This window comes from Chenopodium quinoa, unplaced genomic scaffold (assembly GCF_001683475.1).
Source record: "Chenopodium quinoa cultivar QQ74 unplaced genomic scaffold, ASM168347v1, whole genome shotgun sequence".
Classification (NCBI taxonomy): domain Eukaryota; kingdom Viridiplantae; phylum Streptophyta; class Magnoliopsida; order Caryophyllales; family Amaranthaceae; genus Chenopodium; species Chenopodium quinoa.
The window spans coordinates 2,841,406-2,868,376 of record NW_018744878.1 but is presented as its reverse complement, the minus strand read 5'-3'; the positions used below and the strand labels follow the sequence as shown (position 1 = coordinate 2,868,376).

Below are 26,971 nucleotides of genomic sequence, written 5' to 3'. Positions count from 1 at the left end.
CGCAATCAGGTTAGGACACGTGTCTTAAGGGGTCGCTGTTTTTTGCGGCATTCCTAGAAGTTTGGGCCTCCTGATGTAAGGAGGCCTAGCCTTTTACCCTTATGTCATTCTCTTTATTTCAGGTGCTCTATTGTTTGTTTTTTGTATGTGTCATCTTCCTATGGCGTATCTCTAAATTATTATTGTTCTCATCATCATTTATTAATTCTAGCCTCGTCCGAAGACGAAGATGATCAAAATTCTGATCACTCGAAACAATATTCTCAACATGATGTAAATTCTAATGATGAAGGTGATCATCCTTGTTCTTGGATATAGCTTGTAATTTTTTTTTTTTTAAAAAAAAATATTATTGTAATTTAATTTAAGAAAAATTCACTAAACATGATTTCTGTTTGACAGGTACTTGTGATACTAATTCAGTTTCGGTATTTCTTTGATTTTGTTTAGCCGTTTCACTATCTAGTCCCTCTTTTGTGTTTAACTTCTTATGATATGATCACTCAACCCTATGATGTTCTTGTGCTCATCCTAGACGTGTTAAATCTTATGATGGAGCATTCACTTTTCAACCCCATTTGTTCAGTTTTCAACCTCATTCACTCACTTTTAGTTGCATGTCTTTTCATCCTTGAGTAATATTGTTGCTGGCAAATATCGTGTGCAGCCCAAGTTTGACAGCTCGGGAGTTGCAAAGGCAGAGATTACATCTCAGATGAGCCTGAAGATAACATCTCAGATCATAAGTTTAATTGGGTTGATTATATTGACCGTGTGTATGCAGAGGCAGAGATTACTTGTGAGTTCCTCGTTTTAATTTACGTGTGTGTGAAATACTAGTTTTTTTCTATCTACTCTTTACTCCATTTTTTTGGTAATTGGTGCTTCAATTCTTTCAACTGATTGATCTTCTGTTTGGATTTTGACAGGTACTTGCCCTGCACCTACAAGTCCAGAGGTAAACATTAGTATGTTTGTCCGTATAAATTTAATAAATTGAGAGATAAAATCATTGTCCATTAGAGATAAATGAAGTAGATGTCATTGTGCATTATTGTACATTAAAATCCTGGTTTCGCCACTGATATTTTGCATGTCACGCAATAGTGAATTGTGTTATTTATACTGCCCTTATGCTGGATGTTTTAGTGCCAAGATGCACAGGGAGCAGCTTAGAAAGATGCAAGGTACGTAAATTTTTCCCAGTCACCCAAAAACAATAAAGATTGAAATTTTCGCATGTAGTTTTGACCCTGCTTATACTTAATTGTTTCCAGGCGATAGTAGAATTCGTTCTATTCTTCCGGCAGATTACCTTTGCAATTGCTAGGCCGGATCTAAGGCTACTTCTTGGATCTCTTGATGATCGTTTGTTGACATCGATTTTCTGTGTGAAGGTGTAGACCCAATGCACAATCATGTGAATTGAACTTTGCATATAATCATGTGAATTTTAGCCTCACATTTCTCACAACCTAAAACATATTTAAGGAACAATAGGGAATTATTCTACCTCCATTAACCTCCCTCTTTTGTACTACCTCCATTAATAGTTATCTGCAACTTTGGGTATTATTTGTGAGATATAAAATATTTCAATGTTGTAGATAACCATTAACGAAGGTAGTATAATTTTTTATAAAAACTTAAAAAAATTGTATTCAAACTAATTTTTTTTTATTGTTGATTATTAAAATATCAATGTTAACTTTGTTAAATTGTTTGATTTTGCATGTATGATATGATAATTGATTGATTTTGATTTCATAATTCTCAACTCAATTAGGGCATGTCAAATTATTGATCTAATTGATATTAATAATTTTAACTTTGTTCAATTTTCTTTTAATAATCCCAAGTTTGGATTATTCTGAAATAAACCCAACTTTGGGGTTTGTTTACTTTTTTCAATCTCAATTCCCAATAATTAGTTGAATGAGTTATTTTTTGTTTTTTTTTAAATGACACGTGTCAAGTTATTGATTAAAAAATAATAATACAAAAAATAAAACCCACCCAGCAAAACCCAAGTTAAACCTTACCCCAACCGCCCTAAAAGATATGGCCACAATGCCCCCACAGCCCCCCTCTCTCGCTGGCCCACCGACGATGGTGGGGAAGGGGTTGTAGGTGTTTTCGGGAGTAGGGGGCTTCAAGGGATTTCGAATGGATGGAGGGATTTAAAGGGAGTTTTGAGTGGTGCTTCGATGGAGGCAGAGAATCGAAAAAGAAGGGGATTGGGGGTGGGGGTGGTTTGCAACACCGGCGTGGGGGGTGAGGGAAGTGGGGGTTAGGGTGGTCCGAAAGGGATAAGGTTTTTTTTTTTTTTTTTAATAGCCTCTAAAATTGATATTATTCTAAATAATTATTTAAAATTTAAATTTATTCAAAGGAAAAAATTTGCTTAAATTTGCTTTAAGCAAATTCTTTCCTTTGAAAATTAAGACAAAGGTACGTACACCTAACATTAGCCGAGTAAGTTTTGGATGCATGGCACACATGTACGATGGCCCACACCACACTACATGTAATACGAATTTTAGCCGTTTGTAAGTCAAAGTCGTCTTTTGCCGCGGTAAAAAGTCAAAGTTAGTGGCTCTTGAATTTTCGACGCAGAAGCAAGAACGATGGACCCACAATAGAAATCACGTGTGATTACCCTTATTATGATCTGATTAATTATTGTAGGTCAAGTAAACGGCTAAACATGAAGAGAAACAGAGAGAGATTGAGAGAAAAGAAGAAGTTTATTTCATTGATAGAAAATTAGAAGTGAATCAATCAGTTTACATAGCCATACAACTCTCACATTTATATTATACGGAGTAGGAATGAAAAATTGTAAATAATCACCCCTCAAAGCATCTAAAATTAATTTTACCACCAGATTTTTACACTTAATCCATTCTTTTAAATAGAGAACATTGATTTTTGAGTCTAAACTTTATCTATTAAGAGATATCGAAAGTTTTTTTAGATTCAATTTGAGGTTAGAATTGATGAAAAAGAAAAATATATTGAAAATATTTCGTTTTGCATGTTGAAAATTACCTCGATTGACACGGATTTTTTTTATAACTAGTTAAGCGGTGGGTTTTTTTTTTTAATTTCTTTATTTTTCTTAAGGGTGGGTATTTAAAATAAACAAACAAAAGGGTGATAAAATCAATTTTAGGTGATATAACGGATTGTTATTTACAAGTTTTTCTGATAGAATTTACAAGCTTCAAACAAACTATAGAAAATTAGTTACTAAAGGAATCTAATTCGCTTATTGAATGGATTGAATAGCTAACTTAGAATGTCATTCACAAATTGCTAACTTTATTGGTGTAGCTGCATTATCATAAGAAGGTTCTTTCTCAAAGTGTAATAAGCAGACAACAAGACCTGTGACCAGTTTGCACTTTGCAGAGGCTTATATATACACCAATATAATAAATTGAATTCGAGTAGAATTGATTGAGTCTACAAATAACGTCATTACTTAGGGTCTGTTCCGATTGACTGAACTCAGCTGAACTGAACTGAATTGAACTGAGTTGAACTGAACTGAACTTATTAATTAGTGATTTTTAACTACGGATTAGTGATATTTGATTATTTATTGATTATTTATTACTATACATATGTGTATATACAAATGTACATATTAAAATATTTACGAAAAATATACTATATAATTATAATTATAAAATGTATGGAAAATATATTATAAAATGTATGGAAAATATATTAAAAACTTGAAACCTCTAAACATTTTAAACACATATACTATTTATTATTATTATTATTATTTATTGATGATTATTATTATTTATTGATTATTATTATTAGTATTATTATTTCAATTATTATTGTTATTATTATTATTATTATTATTGTTGTTGTTGTTGTTAATAATAATAATAATAATAATAATAATAATAATAATAATAATAATAATAATAATAATAATAATAATAATAATAATAATAATAATAATAATATTATTATTATTATTATTATTATTATTATTATTGTTTTTGTTGATGTTGTCGTTGTAATAAGAGCTTAAAAGAATGAAATTTGGCTTTATATCATTAGCAATATCATTAGAAATAAATTAAGAGCTGAGTTGAACTGAACTGAACTGAACTGAACTGAACTGAACTGAACTGAGCTGAGCTGAACTGAACTGAACTGAACTGAACTGAACTGAACTGAATTGAACTGAACTGAACTGAGCTGAACTGAACTGAACTAAACTGAACTGAATTTCAACGGAACAGAACAGGCCCTTAGCTATGGTTGGATTAACTAATCAAGTAGCTAATAAATTAAGAAAGGAGACAAACAAAAGTTCACACATCAATACATCATCCTAATATTCCTAACTATACCAATGACTAAAGGATGTTTCTACAGCGGTCGTATAAAATATGACTACCTTATTATTTTAATGATAAATAATATGAGCGATCCATTTTTTCTAGTTATAAATTGGACACAATTAGTGTAGGATTCAAATAACTCTAATCTAGTTATTTTAACAATGTGCGTGCAAAGAGTATAGTACGTGGAGAACTAAAGCAAGTAATTAATTTACCAAACCATGTGCTTATAGTGTGCTTAGGTATAGACTAATCCCAAAAATGAAAAGGTTTTGCCTACCCATTTTTGACTAGTGATCACTTTATTGTTGTGTCAATATATATTGGGAAAGCTATTATTGTTTTAAATTCAATGGATCTTAGAATATTATACATTTATACGTAGTATTTTATTCCAATCAAATACAGGTATTATCTTCGTTGAATATATATATATATATATATATATATATATATATATATATATATATATATATATATATATATATATATATATATATATAAAACCAGTTATTTTTGCTCATAATTATTTTCGTTGTATTAAAGTTTCCTTGAATTGTCCATTTGCTGTATATTTGAAGATGACATTTTTAAAAAATATATAATTCTAGAAGAATAATGTTTGATAGTTTTTATTTATTTTTTTTATTCTAGAAGAATTTATTCACTAACTTTATAATACGATCCTTTGAAGTTATTTTCCACCCACCTTTATATAAAAAATCTCATTCCACCCAAATTTTTGTACTTGAATATAAATTTCTTCACCTATTTATAGACTTTTTGTTTTAGTAATATTGGATAAAGGATGAAGATTCACATTTCAAACCACATTTTATATGTACTCCGTATATTATTATGATGCAAATCTAACAAGATTTTACATAACTAATTAACTATATTTTTCTTATTATATAAATTATAATATTTGGTCAAACAAGAATGATGAATAGGGGTTAAATTTAATTATTGCAATATTACTAGTATGAATGAATTTTTCATTCAAATCAATAAAATTCATTACGAAGTACTTTTATGTATGTTTAATAACCATATCTCGTTATATTGTCATGATATTTATCTTTAATCAAACTAATCAACACAGTTTTATTATTTTATTTTTGAAACTTGTGAAATAATCTCTCCGTTTTTAAATACTTGCTCCATTTCTCCATACGCGGAGTTTAAGGAGAAAATTGGAGAAAGTAATAAAATATGGAGGTAGTGGGGTTGTTGAAAAAATAAAAAATTGTAAAAAAAACCAAAAGTAGTGGAGAGAATATAAAATTAATATTATTGGGTCTACTTGATGAGAGAAATTAATTAAATATTATAAAAGTTTTCCAAATAACGAAATGGAGCAAGTATTTAAAAACGGAGGAAGTATGCAAATAAAACTTTATTTTGGGACAAAGAAATTGACATATCACCAATTTTAAGTACAAGTGATTGAAATAATGTGTAACCAAATCATCTGCACAAGTTAATAGTACTGTAGCATCTAATCTCTACAATCTTAGACTTTTCAACACATAATTATATATCATTATCTGAAATAAAGTTTGATATTATCTAGAAACACATGGACCAGTTTTTTTTTTTTGGAGAGAACACATGGACCAGTTTAGCCGTGCAGTATTTTATACATTTCATTAATCTATTATTAATGATTAAATGACCAAAGATGCTCTTAATTACATTGACTTTGACTTACAAATAATGATGTTCTAGCCAACCCATGATACAATAAAATCATACAATAAGCCAAATGAAACACACCAAATCTGAACACAAAAAAACGTTGAAAAAATGACCACAATGTCCCTTTTTTCTCTCTCTCCTGATTTCCCACTTCTAAATTCCAAGCTCCCCTGTTTCTGAAAACAGAGCAACCAAAAACAGAGCAAAAACCACCCAATTCAACATACAAAATGACAAAATTACCCTTTACACCCACCAAATTCCTCCCCCATTTACCCTTTATCATCCTCACCCTCCTACCCTTTTTGGTAATTTCACAATCTGATCAACAAACTCTGTTGAAAATCAAGGAGCAATGGAACAGTCAACCACCAACAGACTCATGGACTTCCAATACATCCTATTGTCATTGGCCTGGAATCATTTGCACCGGTGGCGAAACCGTAACCGGAATCTCCCTTAATAGCCAAAACATCGAAGGCGAAATCCCTCCATCCATTTGTGATCTCAAGAATCTCACTCTTCTTGATCTTGGAAACAATAGTATCATAGGTAACTTTCCTACATTTTTATACAATTGTACCAAGCTCCAAACTTTAGACCTTTCTCAAAATTACTTTGTTGGGAAATTACCAAATGACATAAATAAGCTTTCTCCTAATCTTCAATACTTAATCATTAGTGCTAACAATTTCACTGATGATATTCCATCTTCATTAGCCCAACTTAAAGGGTTGATCAAATTGTACTTTGATTCCAATTTATTTAATGGAACATTCCCTTTTGAGTTGGGACAGTTGGAAAATCTTGAGGAATTGGTGTTAGCTTTCAACCCTTTTTCCCCTAACAAATTACCCAAAGAATTTGGGATGCTTAAGAAGTTGAAGTTCCTTTGGATGACTCAATGCAATTTGATTGGTGAAATTCCAATTGATTTTGCCAAATTAACTAGCCTTGAGCATTTAGACTTGGTTCAGAATAGCTTAGTGGGTGAGATTCCAAGTGGGTTGTTCTTGCTCAAAAACTTGACTAAATTGTATTTGTACAAGAATATGATTTCTGGGGGATTGCCAACTTCAATCGAATCGTTGAATTTGGTGGAATTGGATTTATCACAGAATAACATGACAGGAGTAATCCCTGATGATATTGGTAAACTGCAAAGTTTAACAGTATTGAATTTGTTTCAGAACCAATTTCATGGACCAATACCATCAAGTATTAGTCTACTTCCTATGCTGACAACACTGAGGGTGTTCATGAACCGGTTATCTGGCACCCTTCCACCGGAAATGGGCCTACACTCGGAACTCACGAGTTTCGAGTTGTCTGACAATGCATTCACAGGCCAACTGCCTGAGAATCTGTGCTACAATGGGAAGTTGATGGGTGTTGTGGCATTCAACAACTATCTAAACGGAACGATTCCAAGATCTCTCGGCCAATGCAGCTCTTTATACGTAGTTGAAGTGTACAACAACAGCTTGACAGGAAAAGTTCCTGCAGGGTTATGGACTTTGCCTAATATGATGTTTATGCAGCTTAGCAACAACCAATTTTCAGGCCGACTTCCTGAGAAATTGGCTGCAAATGTGAGCCTAGTCGAGCTGAGCAACAACAAGTTTTCTGGCAAGCTTCCATCAAGTAGTGTAAGCACTTGGAAGAGTTTACAGAAGTTTAAAGCAAGCAACAATATGATCACAGGTACTGTTCCATTGGAATTAACTAGCCTTTCGAATCTTAACACTCTCTTGCTTGATGGGAATCAACTGTCAGGTGAACTTCCTTCTGAAATTATCTCATGGCAGAGTTTAAATAGCTTAGATCTCTCTAATAACGAGCTTTCTGGTTCGATTCCTTCTGTTCTTGGTTCTTTACCTGTTCTTACTTATCTTAATCTGTCTAATAATCAATTTTCCGGCCAAATTCCACCTGAAGTTGGTCAATTAAGGCTTACTTCACTCGACTTTTCCTCGAATAAGCTTACTGGGGATATCCCAGTTGGGCTTGATAATAGAGCATATGAGGATAGTTTTTTGAATACTCACTTATGCTCAAATACCGGATTCTTAGACCTTCCAAAATGCTCGAAACATCAGAGAAAACCAAACCTGTCATCCAAATATCTTGTCTTGATCATAGTCCTTGCAATGGTTGCCTTGCTAGCAACTTTATACTACACTGTGTTCATTATCAAGGAAATCCGACAAAGAAAGAACAAGGAAGAACTTGATAGAAGTACATGGAAATTGACCTCTTTTCATAGACTGCAGTTCACAGAAGAGAAAATTATTGCCAGCTTAACTGAGAAACATGTGATTGGGTCTGGAGGATCAGGGACAGTTTACTGGATCCCCGTTAACCAATCAGGAGATGCTGTCGCGGTTAAGAGGATATGGAGCAACAAGAAGATGAGCAACAACTTGGATAAAGAGTTCCTTGCTGAGGTTCAGGTTCTCGGTACTATAAGGCATACCAACATAGTGAAGTTACTTTGCTGTATTTCAAGTGAAAACTCGAAATTGCTCGTGTATGAGTATATGCAGAATCAAAGCTTGGATAAATGGATCCGTGAAAGTAATAGGCAAACTGTTACATCAAAGAATGGCTCGGTTAATCAAGCAGTTTTGGACTGGCCTACTAGATTGAAAATTGCTATTGATGCTGCTCAAGGATTAAGTTATATGCACAATGATTGTTCACCTCCTATAGTTCACAGGGATGTAAAATCCAGTAACATTCTGCTAGACTCAAAATTTAATGCCAAAATCGCTGATTTCGGGCTAGCAAAGATACTGGCTAAACCAGGAGGAGAGCCTTACACAGTGTCTGCTGTTGCTGGATCATTTGGTTACATGGCTCCAGGTAAAATTTCTACCCCAATCTTACACAATAAAATTTCGAAAAAAATTCTCTGACAATGTACTTATATTATATCAACTATGATTAGCTGACAGTTTGCTATCTGAATGTGTATTGCAGAATACTGTTACACAACCAAGGTGAATGAGAAGATTGATATCTACAGCTTCGGGGTAGTACTACTCGAGCTAGTGACAGGAAAAGAACCCCACATCGGAGATGAGCACACAAACCTTGCAGAGTGGGCATTGAGGCATTACAACGAAGAACATCCAATCAAAGATGTCTTCGATAAGAAAGTGCAAGAGCCTTGTTATATAGAAGAGATGACCAATGTGTTTAAGATAGGGTTGATGTGCACCAGTGCATCACCAGCCTTTAGGCCATCTATGAAGGAAGTTTTGCAGATGCTTCAACGACATATCAGTCTAGACGGTATTGGAGTAGCAAAGACAAAGAATGATCGCGATGTTTCCCCTCTTTTTGGGGGTGAAAATTACATCTCTAGTTGTAAGAATAGCAAGAGGACAGTAGAAGATAGCTATGACATGGTTTGAGTTTGTAACTATAGTGCGAGTTTGCTGTATTTCTGTAGGATAACCAATTATACTGTAAATGTAGGACAACAGTTTCACATATATACGAGTAGTTACAGTTATCATTGTAGTCTCTTGGGAGGTTTTTATCAAAGCCTGCATTCTGTTCTCAGCTACCATTGTGGCGAAACAAGTTATATAATACGAAGTAATTAGAAATACTCCATTTTTCATGTATGTGCAACTATCAAGCAAAATATAGGAATAAAAGTTTCGATCTTTAATTATGTAAATGAAGAAAAGCCATACTATTATTGCAAAAATTAACAATGGTAATTTAGCAAGACATTCCAGCATGCCACGAGTCATTTTATGTTACCAATTGGTTGTTGGTGTACTGGTGATTAGGACTACACTTGGTAGGGAGCACTCATGTTCGATCCCCCGCAACTAGGGCTGTACACCGGTCCAAAACCGAACCGGACCTGAACTGGACCTGAATGGACCGGGACCTGAATCCTTGATTTTTAAGGACCGGAGACCGGACTTGAATCAACAGGTCTGGTTCCGGTCCAGACCTGAAAATTCAGGTCCGGTCCGAGTTTGGACCTGAATAGACCTGATTATTATTTTTTTAAAATAATATGAAAGTGTTGACCTATTTAGACCTGTTTGGACCTATTTAGACCTGTTTGGACCTGTTATGAACTGGTTATGGACCTGTTTGGACCTATTTAGACCTTATTGGACCTGTTTAGACCTGTTTGGACCTGTTATGGACATGTTTGGACTTGTTCATGGACCTATTTAGACTTATTAAATAAAAAAAGTAGTTTTACCGATTTCAGGTCCGGACCTGAAATTTTCGGGTTTTACTCGGACCGGACCTGAAACCCGAAATCCTTGAATTTTAAGGACCTGGACCAGACCTGAATCTACAGGTCCGGGTCAGGTTCGGTCCCAACAGGTCCGGTTCAGGTCGGTTTTCAAGTTCGGGCCAGTTTTTGTACACCCCTACCCGCAACAACAATCGGGAGAGGATTGGAACCTAACCACCCAGAACTGATCCCCGAATCCGGATTAGCCTAAAGGGTGAATCGGGTAGAACACAAAAAAAAAAAAGACTCATTTTATTTTATTTTATTTTTTTTTTAAAACACGAGTCATTTTATGTCAATCAAAATCGCTTTAATTTAATATTCCTTTCACTTATATAACAATGTCTAATGAAAAAACAATACAATCATAAGCAAAGAAAAAAGTTTGTATGAAAAATTATAAATCAAACGATTGTAAAATGGAAAATTCTCTCGAAAAAACCTTTGTGAACCCTAATGGAAACCAATATTCTACTGAAGAAAGAGATCAATTAGATCGATCTAATAAGAAACCTAAACGTAAAATCAATCATATAATCATCAACCAAGGAAGCCAAGAAGATGTAACGATGGCTGAGGGAGATGAAAATCTACAGGGAATTGTGAGAACTGAGAGTGGAGTAAACAATGGACGAAATGGCATGAATCCTCAAGCCATAGGAGTTTCTTTTCGTGATCTTATGGAAAGAGACACATATGGTGGTCAAGCTGCTCATGCTCATGCAATTCTTGTAGATGATGATGAAGAGGATGATATTTCGGATGATGAAGAGGTTCCAGAGGAAATTCTCAAGGATGAGAGATGCCCTGTAATCAGACTTTCGAAGGAAGAAAAGAAGCAATTGAGGAAAACCTAGAAAACATCCTTGATTATTAAGATGTTTAGTGGTAAATTAGGGTATATGGGAATGATGCGCAGACTTAAGAAAAAATGGAACATTAAGGGGGATCTCACTCTGACTGATATAGGATGTAATTACTATATAGCAAGATTCACTAATCATGCTGATTATAATTATGTTTTAACTCAGGGTCCTTGGATGCTTGATGATCATTATTTAACTATAAGGAAGTGGATTCCCAATTTTGTTCCTGACGATGCTCCAATGAAGGTTCTGACTGCTTGGGTGCGCATTCCTAATCTACCAGTGGAATACTTTGATGTCGGCTTCTTGAACAAGGTTGGGTCTAAAATTGGGAAGGTGCTTCGAGTGGACAAAACTACTGCTCAAGCAGAGCGAGGACAATTCACAAGATAGAGTGTGGAAATTGATCTAACCAAGCCTTTATTTTCTAAATTTTGGCTAAAGGGGAGCATTTGGAGGGTGCAGTATGAAGGCATACGAATGGTGTGTTTTAAATGTGGAAAACTTGGACATGTTGAAGATGAGTGCCCTATGCTAAAAATGAGAGGAGATGATGCTTCGATGGTAGTCCATGAGAATCCTTTACACCACCAGGAGGCAAAGCCGGAAGAAAACGAGAGTTTTGGATCATGGATGTTAGTCAAAAAACCAACTCGAAAACGCAATCCTAGGCAAGAGAAGGTGGCTACTGGTGGTGCTGGAGGCAATGAGGTGGCGACCAAAGTGGTTGACAAGTCAAATCTTCGTGCAAGAATTGGGGAAGGAAAATCAGGGGATAATCAGGTTGTTAGAGAGAATAAAGGGGAGGGATCAAGGTTTGCAATCTTGATTGATCAGGAAGAGGAAAATAATGAGATAAACATGGAAACAGATAAAAATTTGGAAAATTTTGTTCCAAGTTCAAAAGATAATGATGGAAATTTTGTGGAAACAATTAATTTGGGAGAGGATTCTCAGCAATTTAGGAGACAAATTGATTTTGTTCCCAAATTCCGTGTAAACAATATCTCAAAGGCAAAAAAGGGCCCCTCGAAGACATTTCAAGAAAAGAAAAAACCAACTACCCAGAAAGAGATAAATCCCTTGAAAGATATCACCAATGACTTGGAATTTCTAAATTCCAAAATTAATTCAGTTGAATTGCAGGGTAGGCAAGAGGTTGACTTTAACTTGGAAGCTAATAAACAAAGCAAACCCCAAGCCAAAACCACGACTGAAGAAGCACAAGACCAAGCCAGTGAGAAGCAGTCACAAAGCATCACTCATGTTTCGAACACCCTTCTCGATTACCCTTCAAGTCCTAACGGACAGAATTATGTGTGTAGGAGCTCCGATGGAGCAACCCTACCTTGTGAAGATGTGCCCCCTGATTCATATTATGGAGGTACAAGTGGAGTCAATGTTACCACCAATCTCGACCCCCCCGGAGTTGGTGGTCACAATGAAAATTCCCAATGAGTTCCAGCGTCTGTTGATGCTCTTAAGACAAGCGTATGTGTCATCTTTACCTTCAATTCCAGTGTCCATGGAAGATAGTATTCCAAATTTTAATCCGGACCCTTTGCCTGTGACTTGTATGATTTGGAATGTACAAGGAGCGGGAAGCAAGAGTTTTATCAGTATTTTGAGAGAGTTAATCAAAATGAATAAACCGGATGTTTTAGCGTTGGTGGAAACTCACATGGGTGGAGATTAAGCAGTAAAGATAGCTTCGATAATTGGCTATGATGGTCACGTTAGGGTGGATGCGGTTGGATTTAGTGGAGGGATATGGGTCTATTGGAAACAAGCTCTGGTTACAGTCAACCCAATCTTCCAGCATCAACAACACATAACTATGGAAATCACTCGTGTAGGTGCAATCCCTTGGTACTTCTCAGCTATATATGCAAGCCCGGATCCTTCCAAGAGACAGGAGTTGTGGAAAAAGCTTACAGACTTTGCATCTAGCCATAATAAACCATGGTTAATGGCAGGGGATTTCAATGATACAAGATACCCTTCCGAAAGGAATAAATCTTGTAGTGAAACAAATAGGAGATCGAGAATGTTTAATGATTGGGTGGAAGAGATGGAATTATTGGAAGTAGAATTTGTGGGTGCGGCTCATACTTGGGCAAGAGGAAAAAGCATGGAAACTAGGCAAAGTGCGAGACTTGACCGAGCATTATGTAATGGAGACTGGGCAATGAGATTTGATAAAGCATCTATGAGACATCTTTCGGCAGTCCACTCAGATCATTGTCCGTTGTTTATTTTGCCTAATGGGTTTGTACCCATGCAATCTTTTCATATACCTTTTCGGTTCCAAGCAACTTGGCTGACCCATGAGAATTTTAAAGACTTTGTAGCGGAGAAATGGGATAAACATGGCAATTTAATCAACTCTCTAGCCAAACTATCAACTGATTTGCAGCATTGGAACAGGGATGTTTTTGGGAATATCTTTAAACAAAAGAGACACTTGCTTGCTCGCATAGCAGTTGTGCAAAAAAAGATGGTTGTGCAAGTTGATAGAGGACTCATTAAATTGGAAGCGAAGCTGAGACGTGATCTGGATGAAATCTTAGAAAGAGAGGAAGTGTTTTGGTATCAAAAGGCTCGAATTGAGTGGTTGAAAAACGGAGACCGCAACACAACTTTTTTCCAGTTGAGTACGGTGGTGAAGAGATGGAAAAATAAAATCGTGTCTCTGAAAAGGGAAGATGATGTGTGGTTACATGATAAAAATGAAATTAAGGATCATATTATGAATTATTACTCCAAACTCTTTACAGAGGAAGGAGAACCTTCACATTATGACCTTCCGCAAGACATTTTCCCAGAACTTTCCAATGAAGACTGGAGATCTTTAACCTTGCCATATTCGAGAATGGAAGTTGAGAGAGCTGTTAAGGAGATGAGAGCATTAAAAGCGCCGGGGCCGGATGGATACCAAACCCTCTTCTATCAAAAAAATTGGGAGGTGGTTGCGGATACGGTGTATGATACGATTATTCCCATATTGGAAGGAAAAGGTATGCCAGACCACTTGAATGAGACATTTATTGCCCTCATACCAAAAATTGAGCAGCCGGAATTAGCTTCCCAATTTTGGCCTCTTGGGTTGTGCAATGTAGCGTATAAGGTGGTGACTAAAGTGTTAGTCAACCGATTAAAACCTGTTCTTCCGCATGTGATTTCAAACACCCAAGCAAGCTTTATTCCGGGGCGCCAAATAACAGACAATATTGTGATAGTTCAGGAAGTTATTCACACAATGAAGAGAAAGAAAGGGGAAAAGGGATATATGGCTATTAAAATCGATTTCGAAAAAGCGTATGATCGATTAAGGTGGTCGTTTATCCGGGATACTATGATTCAAATGAATTTGCCTATTTTCATGATTGAACTAATAATGGAATGTGTGACTACGGCTTCTCTTCAAGTGCTTTGGAATGGGGAGCCATCAAAGAGTTTCAAGCCGAGTAGAGGGATTAGACAAGGCGATCCCTTATCCCCGTACTTGTTTGTGATGTGCATGGAAAGGTTCTATCAAACCATTGAGGAGGCAATTGTTCAAGGAAAATGGAAATTGATCCGGGCTAGTAGAGATGGCCCCCTGCTTTCTAATTTATTTTTTGCCGATGACATTATTTTGTTCGCGGAAGCGAGTGTGGAACAAGCGGAGATTATACATCAATGTTTGGATCGCTTTTGTAGAGCTTCGGGGCAAAAGGTGAGCTTGGCAAAATCGAGGGTCTACTTCTCCAAAAATATGGATGAGATGAAACAAAATACAATCAGTGAAGCCCTTCACATGGATAAAACTGATGATTTAGGAACATATTTGGGGATGCCTACTCTTTGTAGCCGTGTGACTCTTGAAACATACAGCCACTTATGCAAGAAGATTGACAGACGACTTGCGGGTTGGAAGTCGAAGTACCTCTCTTTGGCCGGAAGGATTACATTAGCAAAGTCGACTCTTTCTACTATGGCAATGTACTCTATGCAAACGGCAAAGATTCCTAGGGTTATATGTGAGAAAATTGACAAGAAAACAAGGCAATTCATTTGGGGTGGAAGTGATGACCAAAGGAAAATTCACGTATTGTCATGGGAGATGCTACAAAAACCAGTAAGTCAAGGAGGTATAGGGATTGCATCGGCAAAGAAAGCAAATGCGGCCTTCTTTACTAAGCTAGGATGGAGGATATTAGCGGAGCCTAATGCGTTATGGGCTAGGGTGCTAAGAGCTAAGTACTGTAAGGGACGATGCGACATGGATATGTTTGAACCGAAAGTTGGAATGTCTAATATCTGGTCGGGTATCACAGAGAATGCTAAGGTCATTGGGGAGGGAACTAGAATAACAATTGGGGATGGGGCTCGTACATTATTTTGGGATCATCGATGGTGTACTGACCAACCCCTTTCGAACTTAGCCATCCAACAGGTGCCAGAGGAATTGCTTGCTGCTACTGTTGGTGAGATGTGGGAAGAGGGGGAGGGATGGAGATGGAATATTTTTTCTCAATTTCTTGATCAAAATACTTTGAAAATCATTCAAAGTCATGAATTGAGGCTGGACTCTAGCCTAGGAGACCTAGTCTACTGGAAGGAAGGCACAAAAGGGCGCTTCACTATTCGTTCTGCTCTACGTATAATGAGACATCAAACTGATGTCATAGATGACAATTGTTGGGAGGTGGTGTGGAAAGCCCCCGTTCAACATCGGATTCGTGCTTTTTTATGGTTGGCTTGTCACGATCGGTTGCTAGGAAATCATAATCGCTTCAAGCGTAAGCTTACGGACGACCCTAAGTGCTACACTTGTGGTGCGAGAGAGGAAACGACTCTTCATATTCTCAGAGATTGCCCTGCTGCAAAGGTAATTTGGAAAAAAAACGCTCCCTACCTCTGTTGCAAATCAGTTTTATAGGGGGAATATTAAGGAGTGGATTGTGAAGAATATGGAGAATCCGGACCATGAGGATGAAGAAAGTTGGGTTACTTATTTTGGCATCACCTTATGGTGGATATGGAGGTGGCGCAATTGTGTGGTCTTTAACAGAAGAGATGAATTGTCGATTGATGTTAGTACGTTCTTGCAAGTGAGGTATGAAGAAGCTAGAAGAGCATTACGTGGGGACATAATTGGAGACCAGAGCAGCTCTAGAAGAAGGGAACAAGTGAATGTGTCGTGGTATGCTCCAGATTATGGGTGGTATTCCCTGAATTGTGATGGTGCGGCAAAGGGCAATCCCGGCCCTGCTGGTGGAGGTGCGTTGATAAGGGATTATAGAGGTAATTTAGTCTCAACGTTCGCTTGTAATTTTGGGTATTGCTCGGCGTTTAGGGTTGAAGTAATGGCTTTGTCTAGAGGATTAGAAATAGCAAAAAATCTGCAAATTGACAAATTGGAAGTACAGATGGACAATCTTGCTTGCATCCAAGCTTTGAGCAAACGTGAAGTGCCAAGAGGAGAAAACATACATGACATCATTTACTGCCAGAAATTGATCAATGACCCAAGATGGGAGGTGAAAGTAGCACACGTTTATCGTGAAGGGAATAGAGCGGCAGATTGGTTGGCCAACCACGGAGTTACTCAAGACTCTCAATTAGTATTTTTCAATAATGAGGTTTCGGTAGAATTTGGTCGTGTGTTAGATGAGGATACTAGGGGCGTGGCTTTGCCTCGCTTAGTTACTCCGTAGGGTGTCTTTAGTTTTCTAGTAGTGCTGTAGTTCTTTCTTTGTTTTCCTCTGCTCTGTTTTTCTTCTTCTCTTTGGTCTTTGTACCTCTTTAGAATCAAAAAAAAAATATAACAATGTCTAATAAGATTTGTATTTATAGCCTTCCATCATTTTTTATTTTAATCACTGCAATTCATTATCTTCCCTCACTTATGCACCGGTTGCTATACAAATAAAACGATGCATTTAACCACAAATAAACAATGCATTTGATGCTCTTTTTCATTAGTGTCACGTACAATGTTTAAAGCCTCCTTCACCAATTCATTCAACGATCAATCATCTCAAATTAAATTATTTGTTCTTTATTTTAGGTCTCTACTCAAATCAAGCATCATGCGTTGAACAATTCAAGCACAAACATTTAGATAAAAACTAGTCAAATTAAAATTAATAGAATTGGATATGATTTTGATTTAGATCAAAACTAGTCAAATATGAAATTAATAGAGTTGGATTTTGGACGCTTCTATTATTATGCAAATACTTTTTGTGATTTGAGTGTTGGACTAATATTGAGGTGAATTTTCTAAAAAAATTTACTAGAAAATATCTCCTTCCACCGTTGTATATTGGTGACACAACCATCCATTAGTCAATCAAACAATTTAATTAAGTTTTTTTTTTTTTGTTTTTTTTAAATTTTTTTTTTTATATTTTCAATTAAATTCTAACCAACTCAGTATCACAAAATACAATGGAAATTACTTTGTGAGAAGTATTTTCCCCAATATTTAACATGGTATCAAGAGCCAAGTATCAAGAGCCAGGATGATCATGGGATGGAAATTAAAACACGGGAATTCGTGTGAGAGGCGAGAGTTCGTGTGAGAGGAGAGGATAAAAAAACACGAGAATTCGTGTGAGAGAATGAGAAAAACCTTAAACACAAGAGATCGTGTGAGAGGAGAAGAAAAAATATAAGGGGTTCGAAAAGAAAGACATTCTCATTATATTAATATATTTTTTTGAACGATTTGAAAAGAATGACCTTTCCATCAAGAAAGAAAAAAAAAACACTTAAACATGAGAGTTCGTGTAAGAGGAGTGATCAATTGTACACATTATTCATTGATTGCGTATAAAAAAGTGTGATTGTGAAGAATTTTTTTACTCCCTCCGTTTCATAATGTTAGTCCCATATGGAATCAATCACATAAAATAAGAAAAGAATTATATTTGGAATCTAACATTAAAATACAACATGATTCATAATTAGTTTACCTTATTTAACTTTTTTGATTTTTTTTTATTAGAAAAGCATAAGTCATAATTGCATAATTTTAGGTAAATATTTCCTTACCTAGAGTCATGTCATTAATCCACAACCAATTAATTTCATAAAAAAAACAAGTTATAAATGAAATATATTCAATATGAGTACATCTTTAATTTTGAAACGCCCAAAATAGTATATGGGACTAACATTATGAAACGGAGGGAGTAATTTTTTTATGTTATTTTCATAATTAATGTATAAAAGTGTGAGAAGTATATATTGTGAGGGTTCACAATTTAATTTTTTGTTTTTTATGAGGAATTGATTTTTCTGACCATTTTTATCATGGTGAGGATGAAGAACGTGGTAAGATCATATTCAAGTTCAAGAGGATTATTTTTGTGATTATTCGAAGGCTGATTACATATTGCAGCTTGATGATTATATAATGCAGTTTTTTTTTTTTTATTGTCCAAGTCGGGTGTTCGAGATCTACACCTCCGACTTGAGGGAGGTAATGAGATAGGAATGTATTGTGATATGATATTATGAAAATAACATCATATGAGATATTATTGTGAAAATATATACTTCCTCCGTTTTCTTTTAGATGCAACACACACTTTTTCACGGTATTTAAGAAATGTGAGGTTCACATGATATAATACACTTTAAAATGGGATGAGTGGTTGTTAGGAATGTAATTTAGTGGGTCATGTGCTTTAAATAAGGAAAATAGTATAGTTTTTCCCTAAAGTAACTTTCCTTTTATAGTATGTTGCAAGTATTGTGACATTTCCTTTTTAGGGAAGTGTTGCAAGTAAAAGAAAACGGAGGAAGTATGTCATATATTGTGATAGAGTTTAGGAAGTTAAGATATTTAGGAATATTAGGGTTAGATTTTCCTATTGTCTATATATATTGTGATTGTAATGTGATCGAATATTATGAATGGGAAAATACAATGGAAATTACATTGTGAGAAGTATTGGATTTTACCTTTCAAAAGACGAAAATCCACATTCTTTCTTTTCATTTATGGATCACCTTGTACAATGCCAAATTTATTAAAAACAATGGGCTACATACTACTTATGCTGTTATATGCAACATTACAATGAAATCATTAGGTAATTACTAATTAGTCAATGTGAAAATACCATTGAAAATACCATTGATTAGGTTAGAATAATTAGTTGTGGAAAATACTATTCTAGTTGTATTATATTCCAATTTTTCCATCCATCAATTTTCCATTAAGTTTTTTGTTTGGTGAAAAAACTTTCTACTCCACTAAATACTTGTGACTCCCAGCTACTAAATGTGATTCTTGGAATTTATAAAAAGTCTATGCACCCATGATTTTTTACACTTAGTTTACATAGACTTTAGTGCCAAGAAAGTTCTTACTGGTCATCATATTTCATATGGAGTAACATTTGTACTTTTCCTTGAGCAACTAGAAATAGAGGAAAGTTATGCATTTACTAATGCATAACATTGATTAAAATATTATAAAAACACATGGTAGAGAGAGAAAAGAGGAGAGAGATAGGAAGAGAGAGGCATGTAGGTGGACCACACCTATTTTTTGATCGGATTGTATCACGTGATGGGGGACCACATGCTGATTGTTCCACTGAAAGTTTATATAGTACCATTGAATCCTCAGTGGTACTATTTAAGCATAAATTTAGTACAACTAAATGCATATATAATACCATTATGTGCGCATATAGTATCACTGTATATTCAATGGTACCATTTGATATCAAAATATTTATTCGTTTGTACATATGCATAATTACATAAATACCCTTTGTTATGCATTTCTAAATGCCTAACATTCCTCCCTTTAAAATTCCTCCTTTTCCTTCTAGCTTGTTGCACGGGGAGGAAGGTTTTTTTTTTTTTTTTTTTGGATAGTTTCAACTAGGGGTGTCAGTTCGGATAATCGGATCGGGCCTGTTATGGTCAGGTCGGATCGGGTAAATTTTTAAAGTTGACTTATACTAAATTATTTTGTCCACGCGAGTCAAAATCTAAATCGGATATTTTTCGGGTCGGTTTCGGAATCGGGTCGGATGCGCTTTTGACACCTCTAGTTTCAACGTCTTATTAAATACTTCCTTTGCTTTTTATTGTTACTCCATTTTTTGAGTCATAATTAATAAGTAGTTCGGGCATTGCCCCATGTTGCTACTTTTGTAGACGTACAATCGTCCATCAATAAATTTTAGTATCTATATTTTTTTTAATTGAACCTTGTGGTTTGCCCTTATATATATATTTTTACATATTAATAACATACTTGGTAGTTGTCTTAGATGATGAAATAGTTATCGTTGTTATAATATGTTGAGGGTTCGATTGTAAAACTCGTACTAAATGTATGTTTGTTTAGGAAAGATCTAATTTTTAAACTAATACCTCAAACCTACGAGGTATGGGGTTTAGAAATCCAAGGAGGAGGTGGGTATGGCTCAGACCACACCTTTAGTTATCAAATAAAAATAGAAAAACTCGTTCTTAAACACAAATCAAACACGATGTAGCATCAAGTTCCAACCTCATATCATCTGAATTTCATTCCTAATCTCAAATCCATACCACTTTATTAACCAAACACCCAAAAGTGTTAGATAAAAGAATTAATTGCGAAATTATGAAAGTAAAATAAATATTAACTACACCATCAATCAGACTCAATAATTTTAACATATCCCAATAGTAATATTCGATTTGAACAGAGTAAAATTTTATCCAAATAGTGAACACCCCTATTTCCGTACCAACACCAGGCACAAACCATAGTAAGTGAGTACTTATTAGGGGTAAGCAAAAATTCAAGGTACCTTGACCTGCAACCGGAACCTGTAGATCAGGTTCCGGTTTCAGGTAGTAAAATTGAAAACCTGTTGCAACAGATTCCGGTTCCAGGTAATAAAGTTATGAACCCGGAACTTGTAGCGTACCCTGTTCGTACAGGTTCCCCGTAGAATACATAAAACCGGAACCTATCATTTAAGCCCAAATATAAAAGCCATATACCAAATTTGTTTAAAAGTCGTTATCTACCTCTCTCTCTCTCTTCTTTTTCATTTTTCATTTTAATCTTAAAGGTTTAATTAATGGTACTAATATAAATATTTGTAATTTTGTATTCAATATTCTAGACAATCAGTGTTGTTTGGTTATAATTGTAGTATTGTATTAAAGTTGTAAGATTTAATCGTGAACATCCGTCTTTTTTTATTAATTTATCAAGTAACTATTAAGCTTACTTTGAAAGATAGGGTATTTTGTATCGAAATCAGAACGTGCAAGTTCCGATTCTGGTTTCTATTTTTAGGAACCTGTTGCAACAGGTTCCGATTCCTATTTTTAGGAACAGGTTCTGATTTCGAATCTTGAAATTTTTACGGGATACCTAATACCCTCACCCCTATTCCTTATTAATGTACAACCTATCATTAATGGATCGGAGTCAAGTTAACGGCTAACCCCACTTTCAAGGACCAACGTGAAAATTACGGAGTACCCGAACTATTTTTCTATTATGGCCATTATGATTTATGAGGGAACATAGAAAAACATAGGAAGAAACTATTTTGTTTTTTCCATGCCAGTTTGCAAATTAACAATCAACTCACAAAAGGTGGATGATTCTTCACTACCATTATACTCCTTTTGTCCCCTATTGATAGTCCCTTGTATGTAATTTTCACGGAAATTAATAAATATAAATAGGATGTAGTAAAAACAAATTGAAAATATAATTTACATTGGGTATACAAAAAAGTAGAGAGAGAAAGTAATACGGTGTAAAAGTGAAAAACAAAATTTACATAGAAAAGTTAAATTTGCATAAATATGTTGCAAATTGGAGAGGATTTTGGTAAAAAAAAAAAAAAAAAAAAAAAAAAAAAAAAAAAATTGATATTAATGGTACTTAAAAAAGCAAATGGACTATCATTTAGGAATTTAAAATTTTTCATAAGGGACATAAGGAACAGAGGGAGTATTATTTTTTTATTGGTTAAATTTTTTTATTTATTTTAATGTCAAAAATTATTAAAAATAATTAATTTAATTTTAAAATTCATTTATTAATTTGGTAATAATTTCCTTTTTTATATAATTGTTTAAATTTGGTTTTTATTATTTTTGAAATTGAAAAATTAACTCATAACTTAATTATGAAAATATTTTTAAAAATTTAAAAATTAAAAAAATAAGAAAAATCATTTTTAATCAATTTTATGGGCTTAATATATGTGACCAATTGTTTAATTTGTTATTTTGTGAGTTTAATATATTTGAGTTTGTAAAATGTCTTCGAAAAATTTACATAATTTCAAAAAATTCTCTCAAATTCTTTGCGTTATATCTTCGTGCATCGCACAAGGACTTATATGGTAAATAAATAAATAAATCAACCACCAAAATAAGGATGACTACGTAGAATTGCCAACACGAAGTAGTAATTTGGCCTGTGTAACACACGCTATTAACATTATTAGAAAACTTGGAAAATAACACAAGAAAAATGACACATGACAATATGATACTCCTTGCCTTGGAGTTTTAATAATAATATAGATTACAAAGCATATTTTTTTTAATTATATATAATATATACCCATTATAACATTATATTGTTTTCAACGAATATAGGATTAAGTGATTTAGACAATATGACGATATATATAGCATGAAGTATATCACGTAAATTTGGTTCAAGCATCTAAGGTATGAGTTTAGAATGAGTGAAACCCATGTCTATTGTTTGTTTTTATAAAATTCAAGTTTGAAACCCATACCTCAAACTCCTAAGGTGTGGGGTTTTGAAACCCAATGGGGGAGGTGGGTATGAGTCATACTCATACCTTTAGCTTCAAATTAATAGAAAAACATATCATTCCCAATTCAAAACCAAACAAATGGAATCAAGTATCAATTTTGAAACCCATACCGCCCTGGTTTCATACCACTCTTTGAACCAAATGCACTGGTATTACAGTTATTGTAAAGAATTTTCCAAAATGATTAGTGGTGTAATTGATTGATTTTTGAGGAGTCCTATTAACCATCTCGTTGGCATTGACTTGACTTAGAAAATAATGCGATATTCCTATTCCCATTCACATTATATTAAACTCCTCCGGTAGCCCAACCCCAACTAAACATGCCAAACCGAACACTAGAAGCCGTTGATAATTTTAACCAATTTTCCCTCCTTTTTTTCTCCCTAACCATATTTTCCCACGCCTAAAATCCTCTGGTTCGGAAACAGAGCAACCAAAACATAGCAATACTATCCTACTCCACCTATAAATGACAAAATTACCCTTTTCAACTACCAATCTCCTCCCTATATTGTCCTTTATCCTCCTTATCACTCTACCCTTTTTCGTAATTTCACAATCAGAACAAGAAATCTTATTGCAAATAAAACAACAATGGAGTAATCAACCACCAATGAATTCATGGAATCACACCACCCATTTTTGTCAATGGCCCGGAATCAATTGCTCCGGTGGCGTAACAGTAACCGGAATCTCCCTTAATAGCAAAAACATCGAAGGCAAAATCCCTCCTTCCATTTGTGATCTCAAAAATCTCACTGTCCTTGATCTTGGAAACAATTATATCCAAGGTAACTTCCCCACATTTCTAAACAATTGCCCCAAGCTTCAAACTTTAGTCCTAGCTTCAAACTATTTTGTTGGGAAATTACCAGATAGCATAAATGAGCTTCCTCTTAGCCTCCAACACCTTAACCTCAGTGCTAACAACTTCACTGGTGATATCCCACCTTCATTAGCTCAACTTAAAGGGTTGATCACCTTGTACTTGGATTCCAATTCGTTTAATGGCACGTTCCCTTCCGAGCTGGGACACTTGGAAAATCTCGAGGAATTGGTGTTAGCTTACAACTCTTTAGCCCCAAACAAATTGCCAAAAGAATTTGGGATGCTTAAGAATTTGAAGTTCCTTTGGATGACTCAATGCAACTTGATTGGTGAAATTCCGAAAAGTTTTGCCAAGCTATCTAGCCTTGAGCATTTAGACTTGGCTGAAAATAACTTGGAGGGCGAAATTCCTAGTGAGTTGTTCTTGCTCAAGAACTTGAAATTTTTATATCTGTACAGCAATATGTTGTCAGGGGAATTGCCAAACCCAGCTAAGGCCTTGAACTTGGTGGAATTGGACGTCTCAGGAAACAAATTGACAGGAATAATCCCTGAAGATTTTGGAAAGTTGCAGAAATTAGAAATTTTGAAATTGTCTCAGAACCAATTTCATGGAACAATTCCACCAAGTATAGCTCAGCTTACTTCCTTGAAGTCCCTGAGTTTGTTTATGAACCGGTTTTCTGGTTCACTTCCCACAGAAATGGGCCTGCACTCGGAACTTGAAGGCATAGAGGTGTCAGACAATGCATTCACCGGCCAACTGCCGGAGAATCTTTGCTACAACGGGAAGCTGTTAGGTGTTGTGGCATTCAACAACTATCTGAATGGCACAATCCCAACTTCTCTAGGCCAATGCAACTCTTTGTATGTTGTTCAACTCTACAACAACAGCTTTACAGGAGAAGTTCCTGATGGGATGTGGTCTTTGCAGGGTATGAAGATCATGTTACTTAGCAACAACCAATTTTCAGGCCAACTTCCTGACAAATTGGCTTGGAACTTGAGTCGTATGGAAATCAGCAACAACAAAATATCTGGTAAAATTCCGTCAAGTGTAAGCACTTGGAGCAAATTGCAGGTGCTTAAAGCTAGCAACAACTTGATCGCCGGTCCTGTTCCGTTAGAGTTTACTAAGCTGCCACTACTTAACACTCTTTTACTTGATCACAATCAACTCTCAGGTGAGCTACCCTCTGAAATAATCTCATGGCAAAGATTAAACAGTTTAGACCTCTCTCATAACAAGCTTTCTGGTTCGATTCCTTCTGTTCTTGGCTCTTTACCTGTCCTTTCTTATCTTAATTTGTCTAATAACCAATTTTCCGGCCAACTTCCTCCTGAAGTTGGCCAATTAAAGCTTAATTCACTCGATCTTTCTAACAATAAGTTTACTGGTAAAATCCCACTTGGGATTGACAACAGTGCATTCAAAAGTAGCTTCCTGCACACCCATCTATGCTCCAATACCGGATTCTTAGACCTCCCAAAATGCTCAAGTCATCAAAGAAACTTAAATTTGTCCTGCAAATATGTTGCTTTGGTCACAGTCCTTGCATTTATTGCCTTCATAGCAACTTTGTACTTCATTGTGGTCCTAATCAGAGAAAATTGGCAAAGTAAGAAAAGGCCAGATACTTGGAAACTGACCTCTTTTCATAAGCTACCGTTCACAGAAGATAAAATCCTTGCTAACTTAAGTGAGAAAAATACGATTGGTTCAGGAGGATCCGGTAAAGTTTACTGGATCCCCATTAACCAATCAGGGGAAGCGGTTGCGGTTAAGAGGATATGGAATAACAAGAAAAAGAGCAACAATTTGGAAAAAGAGTTCATTGCTGAGGTCCAGGTTCTGGGTAATATTAGGCATCTCAACATAGTGAAGTTACTTTGCTGTATTTCGAGTGAAAGCTCGAAATTGCTTGTGTATGAGTACATGGAGAAACAAAGCCTGGATAAATGGATCCATAAGAATAAAAGGCAGCCTGTTTCATCCATGAGTGGTTTGGTTCAACAAGCAGTTTTGGACTGGCCTGCTAGATTGAAAATTGCTATTGATGCTGCTCAAGGATTAAGTTATATGCACAATGATTGTTCACCTCCTATAGTTCATAGGGATATAAAATCCAGTAATATTTTGCTAGATTCCGAATTTAATGCAAAGATTGCTGATTTCGGGTTAGCAAGGATTTTGGCTAAGCCAGGAGGAGAGCCTAATACAGTCTCTGCTGTTGCTGGATCTTTTGGTTACATGGCCCCAGGTAAGTTTTCCAGCTTACTCTTATCATATAAAAAGTATATGTTGTAAACAGGAAAATATTTCAAAGATGATTTCTACCAATATACTATCTGCTTTTATTAAATGAAGATGAATGTGTTTTCCATCTGATTGTGAATTGCAGAATATTGCTATACAAGCAAAGTGAATGAGAAGATTGATATATACAGCTTCGGAGTAGTTCTACTAGAGTTAGTGACAGGGAAAGAACCTCACATTGGAGATGAGCACACAAACCTCGCAGAGTGGGCATTGAGGCATTTTCATGAGGGACATCCAATCATAGACGTCCTTGATAAGGAAGTGCTAGAACCTTGTCACTTGGAAGAGATGACAAATGTGTTCAAGATAGGCTTGATTTGCACCAGTGCATTACCTTCTTTAAGGCCATCAATGAAGCAGGTTTTGCAATTGCTTCAACGATATAGCATTCTAGAAGGTCCTGGTGGAGGAAGAACAAAGAATGACCGCGATATATCCCCTCTTCTTGGAGGCAGAAACTACATCTCTAGCTGTAAGAATAGCAGGAGGACATTAGATGAAGATGACTATGACATAGTATAATTTAGTTTGTACCCTAAATCAGAATAAAATCAGTGTGATCTTTGTTTGATCATAGGAAGTAGTGATTAGCTTACCGCATTTCCTATATTAGTAGGGTAGTGATAAGTTTCTGAATTCAATCCCTTATAGTTTTATCACAAATTCTAACAGTATAGAGTCAAATAACTACAACTTATATCTAAGCCAAGGAACAACCTCCGAAAAATTCATTCCTTCAATGAAGAGTCCATAACAATGAACAACTCTCTAACAAGGTC

General features: G+C 35.3%; 2 protein-coding genes and 1 long non-coding RNA gene across 3 annotated transcripts; all 3 read left to right on the top strand.

Annotated features, from left to right (window-relative positions):
• On the top strand, nucleotides 1–1,575 carry LOC110705302. Its single transcript, XR_002508062.1, has 3 exons — nucleotides 1–799; nucleotides 930–1,187; nucleotides 1,278–1,575. It is a non-coding gene; the product is annotated as an uncharacterized LOC110705302 (long non-coding RNA).
• Nucleotides 1,576–5,774: 4,199 nt separating this feature from the next.
• LOC110705527 (receptor-like protein kinase HSL1) lies at nucleotides 5,775–9,693 on the top strand. Its single transcript, XM_021883418.1, has 2 exons — nucleotides 5,775–8,939; nucleotides 9,057–9,693. The coding sequence occupies exons 1-2, from the start codon at nucleotides 6,305–6,307 to the stop codon at nucleotides 9,491–9,493; spliced, it is 3,072 nt and encodes a 1,023-aa protein (XP_021739110.1). The 5' UTR covers nucleotides 5,775–6,304; the 3' UTR covers nucleotides 9,494–9,693.
• A 13,568-nt stretch (nucleotides 9,694–23,261) lies between these two features.
• LOC110705528 (receptor-like protein kinase HSL1) lies at nucleotides 23,262–26,857 on the top strand. Its single transcript, XM_021883419.1, has 2 exons — nucleotides 23,262–26,133; nucleotides 26,275–26,857. The coding sequence occupies exons 1-2, from the start codon at nucleotides 23,514–23,516 to the stop codon at nucleotides 26,712–26,714; spliced, it is 3,060 nt and encodes a 1,019-aa protein (XP_021739111.1). The 5' UTR covers nucleotides 23,262–23,513; the 3' UTR covers nucleotides 26,715–26,857.
• The last annotated feature ends 114 nt before the right edge of the window (nucleotides 26,858–26,971 follow it).

Excerpts from the sequence above, each read along its gene's own strand:
- LOC110705527 (XM_021883418.1), top strand. The coding sequence starts at position 6,305 with ATGACAAAATTACCCTTTACACCCACCAAATTCCTCCCCCATTTACCC. Across the intron at positions 8,940-9,056 it reads ATTTGGTTACATGGCTCCAG|AATACTGTTACACAACCAAG; the intron begins GTAAAATTTCTA and ends TGTGTATTGCAG.
- LOC110705528 (XM_021883419.1), top strand. The coding sequence starts at position 23,514 with ATGACAAAATTACCCTTTTCAACTACCAATCTCCTCCCTATATTGTCC. Across the intron at positions 26,134-26,274 it reads TTTTGGTTACATGGCCCCAG|AATATTGCTATACAAGCAAA; the intron begins GTAAGTTTTCCA and ends TGTGAATTGCAG.